This window comes from Aythya ferina, assembly GCF_964211825.1.
Source record: "Aythya ferina genome assembly, chromosome: 11".
NCBI lineage: Eukaryota > Metazoa > Chordata > Aves > Anseriformes > Anatidae > Aythya > Aythya ferina.
The window spans coordinates 21,819,715-21,833,490 of record NC_140307.1 but is presented as its reverse complement, the minus strand read 5'-3'; the positions used below and the strand labels follow the sequence as shown (position 1 = coordinate 21,833,490).

The 13,776-nt window shown below is 34.8% G+C and overlaps 1 protein-coding gene and 1 long non-coding RNA gene across 6 annotated transcripts in view; one reads left to right on the top strand and one right to left on the bottom strand.

Moving 5' to 3' along the window:
• Positions 1-2,277: 2,277 nt before the first annotated feature.
• LOC311442440 (dmX-like protein 2) overlaps positions 2,278-13,776 on the bottom strand; it is a 56,398-nt gene continuing 44,899 nt past the window's right edge. For 2 of the 5 annotated variants that reach the window (XM_084531667.1, XM_084531666.1), the window contains exons 31-44: positions 13,152-13,237; positions 12,698-12,899; positions 11,778-11,895; positions 10,919-10,981; positions 10,435-10,521; positions 10,236-10,357; positions 9,258-9,396; positions 8,665-8,725; positions 8,455-8,582; positions 6,484-6,561; positions 5,783-5,874; positions 5,138-5,190; positions 3,833-4,050; positions 2,278-2,696 (exon numbers count right to left, since the gene is read on the bottom strand). In XM_084531667.1, the coding sequence (XP_084387793.1) occupies positions 2,487-2,696; positions 3,833-4,050; positions 5,138-5,190; positions 5,783-5,874; positions 6,484-6,561; positions 8,455-8,582; positions 8,665-8,725; positions 9,258-9,396; positions 10,236-10,357; positions 10,435-10,521; positions 10,919-10,981; positions 11,778-11,895; positions 12,698-12,899; positions 13,152-13,237 (1,657 nt within the window). In that variant the 3' untranslated portion in view covers positions 2,278-2,486. Of the gene's footprint in view, positions 2,697-3,832; positions 4,051-5,137; positions 5,191-5,782; positions 5,875-6,483; positions 6,562-8,454; positions 8,583-8,664; positions 8,726-9,257; positions 9,397-10,235; positions 10,358-10,434; positions 10,522-10,918; positions 10,982-11,777; positions 11,896-12,697; positions 12,900-13,151; positions 13,238-13,776 lie in introns of those variants that run through there. The other 3 variants (XM_084531669.1, XM_084531668.1, XM_084531670.1) reach the window with 2 other exon arrangements.
• LOC311442447 lies at positions 4,058-10,229 on the top strand. Its single transcript, XR_014696649.1, has 3 exons — positions 4,058-4,486; positions 7,642-7,743; positions 9,666-10,229. It is a non-coding gene; the product is annotated as an uncharacterized lncRNA (long non-coding RNA).

Genomic DNA, 13,776 nt, shown 5'->3' with positions numbered 1-13,776 from the left:
TATAGTGCTTTGTCACTGTTTGTCACTGTTTTGTCACAAATTTGTCACTGTTAGTTTGGAAATTAGAATCACAGAATCATCTAGGTTGGAAGAGACCTCGAAGATCACTGAGTCCAACCTCTGACCTAACACTAACCAGTCCTCCACTAAACCATATCACTAAGCTCTACATCTAAATGTCTTTTAAAGACCTCCAGGGATGGTGGCTCCACCACTTCCCTGGGCAGCCCATTCCACTGTCCAACAACCCTCTCAGTAAAGAAGTTCTTTGTAATATCCAACCTAAACCTCCCCCTGGTGTAACTTTAGCCCATTCCCCCTCCTCCTGTCACCAGGCACGTGGGAGAACAGACCAACCCCCACCTTGCTACAGCCTCATTTAATGTACCTGTAGAGTGCGATAAGGTCACCGCTGAGCCTCCTCTTTTCCCACTCACATTCACATTTTTAAGAGGTGAAAAATGATAGGAAATTTTGATTTTAATTTTACTCAGTACTTCGTATTTCTAAAATTAATGTTGCAAGGTAAATCCTGTCTGTTGCTTTGTGTGTTTCAATGGAAAATCATCATTACCTCAGAAATTTAGGTTGGCGTTTTTTGAGCCGTCCGTGTTTATTGGTAAAGCCCATGCAGTTTTCATCTAAATATTTAGAAACAAAGCATCACTTAAACCCCTGACTGCACTGAGCTAATTAATACCTGTGACATCAAGGCACCACTGAAGGACTATCTATGCAGGCAGAACCTTGGTCTAGCAGATGTGCTGGAAAAATACCTCGCTAAACTCCTTTCTTCTCAGCATACTTGGTAATTGCACTAAGACCATGATTCAGGCCTTGCATGGTAAGGATGGTGCAAATATAGTTCAAGCCAGAAAATGTTTTTATAATGTGCAGATGTTAAATCCATGTTAAATTTCTGACTGTCATTGTTGACCCACTCAGCTCAACCTGGAGGAGGGACAGCAAACTTGGCCTCCTTCCTTGGTGACAGAAGCTGGCTTGTGTAAGTGCAAGTGTTTCTTGCAGCTACCTTTGTTGGAGATGAACTATATTCTGTTAGCTTTAAAATTTTCTAGGACAGCTGAAAGCAAAATGCAAACAGCTAATCCTTTTTACCTCAGTACATTCTGAGGCCAAGTCAAAGCTAGCTCATGCAGTCTCCAGTCAATCTATCAGAGGTTCAGTTAAGTCTATTTAAATGTAAGAAAGTTCTGGAATGAATTGTTCCATGAAATAAATGAAATTTATTTAACTTAAAAAGCGAAAACTAAACAATGACATTTACTTTTCTTCTTTTTCCTCCTTCACAGCCTGCAATTTAAAATTGCCTTTGGAGAAAGGTGCTTTTTATTATAGTATATTTTACAGTACAGCACAGACATCAAAATGTTCATTGGAGGAATAAGACAGTTTGTTAACACTTAAATATGCAGACATCTTTTCCAGTGTCTTAAGAACATGGTTTTTGTTTACAACAGAAAAATACAACTGACAACAGTAGCTAGTTATATTACAAGCAAACAATATTGAACTCTGCATAGTTTATACAATATGCTGTGGTAATAATTTAATTATTAGTTTTATCCACTATTTACTAGCTGGCCACATAAAGCCTGACATTCATCTGAAATGTGGTATTGTATGGTCTATTGGTATACTCTTAATAGCTTCATTTAATGAAGTATTTTCTGGACTAATGATTTTCCAAACTAAAAGCTGACCAGAATCATGGATGTCCTCACTACAAACATTTAATGCATACACTACATTCCTAAAGTAAAGGCTGGTGACTATGAGGGAACATAACTGTCAGAAAGAAATGGAAATAGTGCACAAATTAAAAAAGAAATTGCATTTAAAAATGAGTTAATGTGCAAGTTATCAACTATGTATTAATACTAACAGGGAAAAAAATCTCAGCATAAAATGATATGTTTCACAGTACGTTCTTGATTGCACATTGTTTCACAGCATTTGCATCCATTACATGTTCTTGAGAAAATCAAATGCACTGAGTACACTTAGTTAAAAGTAAACTATTTTACAATGAGAAGTTGTAGACATGCTTCAATTAATGTGAAAAAAAAATAAAAATAATCAGAATCACATCAGAAATGCTTACTGACTTGCAGAGCCACAGTGCTTGTTAAGTGAATAACAGCTGTCAGGATCTTTACAATACACTTATTAAATGCAGTTTGCAGGTTACTGAACAATAACCCCACCTATGACTGTACTGGATTTTATTCTTTGCTTTTGCAATACAGTATGTGCATTTCCACCCCAGTGATCCTTATAGGCATACTCAAAATATACCTATTATAAAAGGTTTTTTTAATCTTTTTTTTTTTCCTCCCATAATACTTAATGCCGCTGTAATTACTTTGAAAGGCAACAAAATAGTTCCTTTCCACAGTGCATATCACTGCATTTTTAGATACTTAAAGGGACGTTATATAAAAACAAGATCAGCTCACATAAAGCTACAGAATGTCAAAAATGCCTGAAGGTACGTTGAAAGCATTAGGAAGAACCCTCATCTTCAGTGTGCCATCTGCTCCACAGGAGAACATACGATTCCCTTGCACGGTTTCAATCTGGGTGACACCAGCACCAATGTTTCTGAAAATGGACTGCTTAGCATGTTCATTTTTAAATGAATGAATTAAGTTATACCCAGTCAGTCTCCACACCTGTATCAAAAGAATGACAAATGAGACAGAAGGAGATTAAAATTAGGATTTCTATTTTTTCCCTAGTGTTTCAGATTCTTAGCTGTTCTAAACCCTGTTCAGCAAAGATAAAGGGTATTTTTGTTGTCTATAAGCAACAATTATAACAAGTCCAAGAGTCTTAAGGCATTTGGTGAAGCATAATGTAAAACAGCATAAAGCTACCATACTGTAGACCAGCTGGTTACTCTGCAGGGCAAAGCTGCTGTTTTACCTCATCAGCAGTGCCTGCCAGCTTCCTCCCCATGAAAGGTACAGAAATGAACAGGCTGCATTTTTATCCAAGATGAAGATGAGTGTGTCAGCTTTGCAGCAGCTGGAAATGCTTTTCTGCTAAGGAATGCTGCAGGAAGTCTGCTGCGTAATTACTGAGTGTGCAGAGTGGCAGTGCAACTGAGCTGTCCTATGTCCCAGGCTGAAGGAGCTCTCAACAAGAGGAGGCCACAAGCACACACAGGCACAGAAGGCACCTATTAACACTGCACAATCTGGCTAAAAGGAAAGAAACTGTGCTCTCGATCTCTTTACCATGTTTTTGTATTTCCTTCCTTTACTGCTCAGAAAATAAGCCCTTTAAAACAGGGACTTTGTTCTGTTATTTTTGTGTGTGTCTGACTACTATGAGACCTCAGTAGCTGCCTGGGACATCGAAGTGAACAGAAGTTGGTGTTACAACAACTTTATGAGATGTTAAGGTTATTGAGCGCTTGCTGAGTAGTACAAACATCCAGAGGCCAAAACCAACACATCTTTAAGACGGAAAAATAAATCTAAGATTTCAGAATCATGCATTTTGCTTTATCCATTTAAAATTCAGTCATACAACTTTTAAAAGACTATTCTATTTTCTTTAGTGGAGAACAAAAGCTAATTCCTTTAGAAGCACATTAGTATATTTAAGCTTCCATTATAAATACAAAGCAAGTATCCTGTGTAACAAGTGTAGAAGTTTTGTGGATTTTTTTTTTTTTTTTTTTTTTTTTACTGTTTTGTTACCACATTCACCTGGCAATTTACAGCATGCTGATCAAAATATATCTATACAGGACCTAAGGTAAATACTCTCTTATTACGACTCAGCTACTCTTAAGGCTTACCTTCATGTTACCTTCTGCTGAGCCTGTAACAAAATAATCCTCAGAAGGGTCCAGTGCAAGGGCCTTTACAGCTGATTCATGTGCTTGGAAGGTATAAAGGATTTGCCTCTGTCTGATGTCAAAGATGCAGATATATCCCTTCCTACCGCCAGAGATTAGCAGTTGATGTTTAGGTGCATACTGAAGTACCGTGGCGCCATGATCATGACAGGCGAAGGCTGAAGAAGGACGCCACAGTTGAATTGATTTGAAACTGTAAGTAACTTTCTATCTTAAAATGCGTTTCTGCTATGAATTGTTATCTGAACATTTTCTAACCCGACAGATGCATTCCTTCATATTGGTAATGTCATATCAGTTAACAGCTCTTTGCTATTATTAGGGCAACACAGGTCTAATGCACAAGGAAGCGTGATATGCAATCTAATTAAAGTTAGAATACAGGTACATACATGAATTAAAAATAAATAAATAAAATTCACCATATATATTAAACTAAATTAAAATCCCAAGTTTAAAATGTATATATTCTAATTGCCTGAATTCTAATTTGCATAGGAGCCCTAACTCGATTTCTTCAAAATGATACTGAACTTCTGTGCAATCTGCTACTTTTAAAATATGAAAGTAAGAATGCTCCTGCTGTTTACACAGGTAATTGATATGTTTATTCACATATTAGAAGTGTTTATGGCTGTATATGATGGTTGAATTTGCTTTTTTATGAACCCTAGATATCAAATTTGTATTTTTTTCCATAGTGCAAGATGATAGAATTTTGCTTTAGTTCTTTATGTAAAGATGAAATTATTGAACCTGAACAAATAGAACATCTTGTTAAGAATCTAGTCCAAGTGCTGAAAAACACGGACAATGTTTTCTGAGTTGCTTCTACTATTACCTATAATTGTCTTTTCTCCTGTACTTCAGTAGAGTAGTGGATCTATTAATTAAGTGCTAGTTTAAGTGAAAGCCTGCATACACTCAAACTTTAATAATGGAGATGCTTAGTTTTTCAGGAGATGCTTAGTTTTTCAGGACTGTATTCAAATAGTTCAGGCTTTATTAATATTGTCACGAAAATAGCTTTATGTATGATCACCCTTCTTCATACTTTTCTATAGAGCAGATTATCATCATGCTGGAGACTACATAGTATCAGTCCTGGTGCATGCACTCATGTGGCACACAAATTCCTAGACTAGTACCCCGGCATAAATTTCTCCCCTTGGACCAAATGCATACACAAACTATATTTCCTGAGTCAGTGAAAAGAAGACATCTGAGTTTCTCTGCAGCACTTACCATGTATAAGACTGTTACCAGATGAAACCAACGTGTCCCATAGGCACACATTTCTGAAGGGGAAAAAAAGTCATTATGGCTTGTTGAGAAGTGATTTATGGTGTGACATGACTCAGAGGGTGCTTGTGTTCTGTGTCAAAGCCTACAAGGTAGAACTGAACAAGGAGCCCTTGACTCTTTGCAGTCATTGGAGAGCACACGTAAAGACTTAAGAGCTTAATGCTTTCTGTGCTCTTTTGTCCTTCACAATGGAGACTATACTTTCTGCCTTTAAGACGTGTACTAATCCTAGGTCATACCATGAAATTATACAAGTTGTTCTTTTCTGAGAAAAATTATTACCTTGACTTTACTGAACATATTTCTCCCCTAGCAACAACAGCACCTCAGAACTAGTTGTATTTGGAATACACCTTGAAAAAAATGGTCAGCTGTTGACCATACCTTATACAAACTATAAGTTGGGAAACAAACGACTGAAGGAATGATGTTCAAAGAAACAACCTGTCAAGTCCAAGCTGTAACAAAGCTTATAATGCTGATCCTTGCAATGTCAGCCACACATTAATGCATGAAAGGCAGTGGGTTAATGGACATTAATTGGTAGCTTTGGTGAAATTTTTGATTGGTGATCTTTAAACACACCTGTTATCATTGGACTGTCCCGATGTGGCAACTAGACTTGAAGAGGTTATAAATGCAAAGTCACTTGTGGTTTTACTGTGACACTGCCAACTCTATTATAAACAAAACAAAAACACAGATGCAATCTTATTAGTTGTCATCTGCAACAAAAGTTACTATTAGTGTCATGTTACTGATAGCATACTGCAAGCAGTTTTTTAAAGTTTTAAAAGCTAAAAAACGGATATAAAACACAGCTTGAAGTCCAAAGGATGAAGTAATGAATTAAAAAAACAGTATAAAAATATAATACAACAATTGAATTATATACATAAAAAAACCACATAGCATAGCATTAGCCTGAATTTCAAATTAAGCATGGTCTTTGTGTACAGTTAATTAGCAGTGAAAAAAAAAAAAAAAAGAGTGTACTTTTACTACGTCTTGGGGCTGTAAAGTCATTACTGTGAGTTCTGATTTTTAATTTTATCAAGGGTAATGCTGGTAGTATTTGTAATTACATTGTAGCTTATGGCTCTTCTACAATTACTTTTCCAAAAACATATTATTGAAACCATACATACTGGTAAAGTATGCTAATTAAAAAGCAGCAAAATCAAAAATGCCTCAGTGAAACTCTTACACTCTTGGCTTGCCTGAAATCTTGAAGACTCAAGTTTTGTCTATAAAAAGAATTAAAAAAAAGTTGTCTACGTACTTACCAGATAGGGCTTAGGATTTGAGCTGGTTTGGTTTACTTGCCAAATACTTAGAAATCCTTCACCATCAGCAACACCACACTGCAAGGAGTGAAATGCATTTATTTGCATAACTTATTGGTTACTGGATGTTTGCTTCATGACAGCAAACAGCTGAATTCAGGGAAAAAAAAAAACAACATACCAAACCCACGAAACCACTGCCTACACATCAAATATCAACAACAATGGTTTTCAGATAGAACAAGCAAATTAAAAGGCAATTCAGTTCAGCACTGATTGTTTAATGATTAATGATGGATGCTTTCCTACATGCCTAAACCTTTTCTGGAACTGAAAGCATTTTAAGTGTGGAAGCTTATCATTTGAATCCTGTTTTTAAACACTAAAGTCTACAGAGGAATCCTTACTCCCCGACTGTTTGAAAATGCTTAGTAAAGTAAGATGCATGACAGCATCTCATAAAAGCATGATTTTGAACACAATTGTGGGAAGACCATATTGTATCATGTATCATTAGTATACCATTAACAACTGAGCCAATTAACCCAAATGCATGGCAATTATACTGTATATTCCATACAGTTATAAATGTTTTACAAAATGTTTTTAGAAACATTTAGAATTATTTTTCATATTTTCTCTGTCTGCTCATGAGTCCTTCTTGAGTGACCTCCATGTGAACCAGCAGCGATAATTCATTCTTTTTAAAATTGATTCCCGTATGATGTTAGATTATAATATTTCAAACATAATCAAAACACTGATTAAAAAAAAAGAGGTTTTATGCTACCTGAAAAAAGATGTGATGGGAGAGATAAATGGGATAGATGCTGTTAAATGGGACAGATGCTGTTTCTAAATGTTGTCATGCCAACTCCTTTAATTCACTTTTTATGCCCCTTAACTATAATGAAATTAAAAAGCTACATTTTATGTCAGTAAAATGCAGAGGACAAGACTTCTTGAAATAACAGAACGTACTATATGAAAAACTGAGGAGGTGGGTATTTCTCCCAATTCCCTTCTCTTTGTCTACCTTTTTCTGCAGTTTACGTCATGCTCATTTCTGGCCAAAGTATGTGGCTGTTTTGTAGTTTTTTTATTTCTCTCCACTGTAGATTTACTCTCTTTAACTAATGGATTGAAATTATCTTCTAGGTAACACATTCTGTCAAAACTTTATCATAGCCAGAAAGCAAGTACGAAGCACTTCTTGAACACCTAAACCTAGTCTGATACAAGTTTGCTTCTGCAAAATAGGTTAGTTCAATTTTTTTTAATGTTTAATTTAAAAACCCTCCAAGTAGAAACACAGATTTCAGAAAAGGGAGACAAGAAGACTGAAAATAGGGAAAAAAGGGGTATGTAATACTGAGAGTTGCTTAAAATGTAGTTAATAATAAAGACTAGCCAGAAATTAACAGACAGATAAGATGGCTTGACAGTCCCTGGAAGTTCCCTTTTGAGTGAATCACGTTAGACTTCCTTTATGGGGACAGCAGGAAGAAGGCTTCAGATACATCTTGTAAATGATATCAGTTAAATTTTAGAGGGATTGAATGTGTGTGTGTGAGAGAGAGAGAGAGTTTTGAGACTGCTTAGACTATGAAGGGAATACATAGTTCTTTTAGGAAGGGACAGGTAAGAGAAGACAGTCAAGCTGATATAAATCAGTGCATTTCTCCTGCAATAGATTTTACTCTTGAGGTGTAAAGACAGTGGAGATTACTGAAAATCTTGCTTTGTATTAATATAACCCCACATGTATCAGCATGAAGCTGATAGAAAAGAAGGGAGTATAAAGGTCATTGTTTATTATAAAGCTTCCGTATGCAGCGAAAATGAAATCATACTGGTTATGCCATCTTACGAGTTTTGTGTGTTATCAATTAGAACTGTTTTAGAGGTCACAGCACTATCAAATGTGTTCTTTTATGAATAGTGAAATTTAAAATCCTAAATTGTACCTACCTTATTGCCCTGTGAATTGAAATACATTCTTGTAACCCTGGCATTCCCAGCCTGTCGGAAGCATACCAATTGCTGTGGCCTTGTCCACTCAAACATTCGAACACTACCATCTTGTGCTCCTGTAAGATCTGAGATCAAAAACAGATATTCATTAATACAGAATAATATTAAAAAATATTTACTTCATACTGGCAATTCTGATTTACTTACAATACTGATGGACTGGATGTGAAGCCATTCTCTTGACATTATTCAGATTTCTTTTAATAAGCTTCATAAAAAAAATGAAATAAAAATAATTTTAAAGTAAAAATCAATATAAGACACAAACACATTATTCAACTATTCTACTATATGTAAATGCCCCCCCCAGTTAAAAAGCTTGTAAACTAACATTATTTGTAGCTAATTATGTCTAGTTGTCTTTAGATTTTAGATTTTCGGTCATGAAATTTCAGTTCATGTTATCTTCTATTGTACAGAGATCTGATGCAATAATTCTGATATTAGTCCCAAAGCAAGGTCTTTTTTTTTTTTTTTTTTTTTTTTGAAAAACTACTAGTCCTAGCTCCTCAAAGGTCCCGTAAGAAAAACTTGACTGTCCCATTTTTTTTCTAAATTCCAATAATTCTATGCCACAATCTACACGAAAATACTTAGTTTTGTCAGGTCTTGGTCACTGCAGGCTTTTATGTCAACACTGAATTAACAGTAACATGGTTTATATACTCCAGGACTTTAATAAATAATACAGCAAAAAAATAGTAATAGTGTCCAGAGCTGCATGAAACAAAAGTACTTACCACGCCAGCTCCAGTGCTAGTTTGACCACTGCCTAACCATGGCATAGATGAAGATGGTTGTATCTGATTCACTCCAAGAGATGGCGCAGTTGACTGTGTTAGTGTTGTGGTAGAACCACGAAAGTCAATATCATCAGAACTGTAAAAAACAAAACAAAACAAAACACGGCAGGTTTTGCTTTAAAAAAATGCTTCTTTGCTATCAATGTTGTTTGCTTATCTCATGGTTTAGAGCCCAATGGCAGTGGGTAGAGGAAGTAATTATAATGAGACAATAATTGCACAATTCCTACACTTACATTATACAAACATTTTCCAAATGCTCCAAATATATCAATTTATATTTATATCAATTTATATTTAATTTATATCAATTATTATCAATATATCAATTTTAAACCTCCACAGATGATTCCAACCATGGTAGATGCTGAGAATACAAGCTCCCTTGAGGAGAACATTGCTGGTAAGAGTATGGACAAAAGGAAAATACAGCATCCAAAGTTGATGACCTGTGCATCTATTCTGTGCAATAAGGTGTAGCGCAAGTAAGTGCTTGCTGCAGCTGACACATTCATGCTTCTCACCATGATAATGGTAGTAGCTTACTGTAGTTCAGGCTGTTGCACTAGACAGCTATCACCAGCTACCACAAGTAGCCTCAACACTGCAACGATGCAACTGCAAGTGTTTCTGAGGTAGTGCTTCCTTTAGTAGCTTATGCATCACAGGAGTTTACTTCACTGAACAGTGCAGACAAGCCCAATATAGTTAAACCCCTCAAAATCTTATTTTTATCATGTGTAGAACATAGCAATATTCTTTTCCCTTCCCTCATCACTACTACTTTGGAATGTAATCTAAAACCTACTGAAGATTATCCAATTAACATTCTTTTGTGTACAGTCAACATTTACTATAACTATATACCCAGCCTCACGGTAAACTCTTACTATAACCACAAAGAAATAGTCCTACCTTTTAGACTCTCTGTCATATTCTTCCCCAATCCATATAAATGACTGAGCAGCAAGTAGAGCTGAAATATCAAGTTCTTGAACATCGTGTGTAGATGCCAAAACAATTTCATTGCTGTTTGCCTATGCAGAACAAATAAAAAACTTATACTAACTTTAATTAGGATTTATTGCACATCCTAGTAATATTTAAGGCTTACCTTATTAACTGCAAATGCCATTATCATATCTGATTCTTTGTGAATGATTTTTGCTTTTCCTCCAGGGTAGCCAAGATCTGCTTCAACCTACAAAACATTTATGAGAAATTTTACTTAGAGTGAAAATCCATTTTGTAGTGGTACATTCAGACTGCAAAAGTCGATACAAAATTCATGCAAGAAAAGTTCAGTGGCCTCAGCATTGTTTAGGAAGCAAACTTTAGAATTATCATACGCTTTGGTGATCTAAAAGTCAGAAGTTATGTCTGAGTGTAAGAAACACAAAGTTGTGTGTGCAACACTGTTTACAAGGAGTTCACTCATCCCAATTATAGGACATCCAAAGTTAATTCATTCACTGATTAAAAGCCTGCCACACAGACTACACAGAACACATAGCTTCTGTTAGTCACATTAGAGAAAGAAAAGCCAGTTCCACAGAACTTTTAAGAATGTGCTGGAGGTTTGGGAGAAGGGATACTACCTTGTTTTTGTGATCTTCTGCTACGCAGTTTTGTTTGACCTGCTCCACACGATCTTCTACAGACTACATAACATCACACAGTCACAAACACAAAACACATGCACAAACAAATATAAAAAAGAATGAAACATTCCAAACTAGATTTTAAAGGCCACTCTGTCAGCAAATGATGACAAATGTATTATTAACTTCTTATAAAAGGCACAGGAACTATGACAGCAATCTAAACAAACTCACTTAAAATGTAATGCCTCCTAGATGAACACAAAATGTATGATATAGCAAATAAATGGAGGAGTAATACACACACAAACTCCATACTTACAAGAAACCTTAAAGATATTAAATAGTATAGTTATTCTGTATGGTACTGGTGTTGGTTAAAATTTACAATTACAACTCATTACAGTTGTAACTGGTACAATTCATAAAACCCCATATTATATATTATTATATAATATTACTTTTATATGTATATATTACTCATGCATATATACATATACACAAAGTAATAGCTCAATGAAATTTATTTTTCAATATGACAACAAAAAATATATGAATACTCAAGTTTATTTACTTGTTACCTTTATTGTAAATGTTATTTTTCTTTAGTAGGACAGTATTCAAATACATAAAGGTAAGGTGAAATATGTCTTGTCTAAAAATATTTGGTTTGGTTAGTATTTCAATAAACAACATGATAGTCATGTTGACTAAATGTAAAACACTGTAAAATGAAAGAAATTGAAATGCCAACAAAAATTGAAAGAAAATTTAAAAGATACTGAAGAGACTGAAGAACAGTTATAACTGAACTTTCTTAAAAAAAAAATAAAATAAAGTTATATGCTTTGTTTACCTCACTTTGCTTTCTTTTCTTTGTGAATATGTATCTTACGAAGGTCTCCTGAAGAAGTTCTTGCTTCACAAGAAAATGCCATAGCCTTTTTGCTGGAAGAGCTGAATAATCCTTTGATCTGGATGATGCAGGAAAAAGAAAAAGACTTCTGTTTATTTAAAGGTAGATAACATCCCCCCATCCATCCCTAAATTTGGAGAATGACTCCAAATTACTATAAATGAAATTCCAAATTTAAATTCTAATTTGTACATGGCAAATATCAAGGGATGTATTTTTTTCTTTTTACATTTCTTAGAATATCTTAAAATCCTACAGTACCAACCATGCAAATTATATATCTCATATTTAGTCACATATAGTTAACAAAACAAATTTTTTTTTTTTTTAGTATATGGAGAAAAGCAAAACTATTTTTGAGTTGGAAATATCCTTCAACATCTTCATTTAAAGATACCTGCAAGCATGACACTGGTCCAACATAGGAGGATTGACTTTATAAGGACTGTACTGCAACTCTTTTTCTCTTCTCCTATTGACATCTGCATATACTATATAACTTTTGTTGCTGAGGTAGGGTGGGAGATAGCTACTACTGGAGGAGTAGCAAAAGAGGTTGAATAGGGTCTTCCTAGCCGGAGCTAATGCCCTCGATTTGTAGTCCTCCAAGAACTGCTCTTTCCTTCTTATTTTCCTTTCTTAATGCAGCTGAGAAAAGTGCAGCAGAATAAGAAAAGCAGCTGCAGGAGATGGCTGCATAAGAAGTCACATAGGGACATAGGAAAATGGTTTCTGTAAAGCATTGTCTGGAACTAAAATCTAGCTAAGCTTCATTTGGCTGTTTAGCTTTAGGGGGAAGTAATCTTTAATATGTCTATGGTCAAGGAATGTGTTTTTTCTTCTAGGGAAAAAATATTTACTTGAATGGTGTATTTTCAGGTTCAATCATTGCTTTATTGCGGAGAATAGCCGGTCCTGCACCTACTCCAAGGTCACTAGGATAAGTGTTAATGTAGTTTGGCGGTGGGCCTTCAAACTGGTCCATTCTGTCTTGAAGAATCTGTTCCCAGTGTTCCAAATTTTTTATTACAGCAATGCCTAACGGTGATGTTACAGGTAGATCTAAACAGAAATATTAAAAAAGTAAGACTTAGAGAAAAAATAATATAACTTACAGCACATATTAAAAAAAAGTAGAATAATAGTAATTAAAAAAAATCTTCAAAGAAAATGTATTTGTTTGCAACTGTCACAAATAGTGTTTTAAATTATATAAATTTTAAAATAAAAAGTAAAATAAATGTATTTAAAAGTAAAGTCTGACAGAAAGACACTTGTTAAGAAAACTAAAATGTTAAGCTGAATTTCACGTACCAATGAATTCCAGACCAGCAATAGGAAAGAAGTTCTTAACATTGTGCAGAACTAGTTTTACCATTGTCAGATGCAGAAGAGCCCAGCTGTATAAAAAGAATAGTTTTAGTTGTGCTAAAACAACACTAACATATCTGTCTGCAGAACAGATTTTTTTTTCCTTCTATCTAATACACAGGTGAGAAAAACGGCAGAGATGGTTCACCAAGGTTTTTAAATTTAACAGACACGTAAAGAAAGACATATCTATCAACTACTCAATTTAAGGCTGTCTCCCCCCCCATAACAGTCAGCATCACTTTCTCTTTATAAATGTAAGATTATTGAATTATTTTCCATAAAAAACATATCATATAAAAGAGTGTGCACATGTGAGCCTCTGCAAGAATGTGAATTAAGTACAAGCCTCCTGAAATACTTCCTGAAATTCTCCAGTTAAATCAAAATGAAACAGACAAGCAATTGCTTGAATTTGGTATTCATGCTAGAAGTTTTCCCAAGTAAAAGAGTCTCACAGGTACTAAAATTACAAAGCCTGTAGAGTGTAAGGACTAAAGAGAGAATTGAAAAGTAGAACAGATTTTAAAAAGACATATTTTTTCTCCACTTTTATAATGCTAAGTTC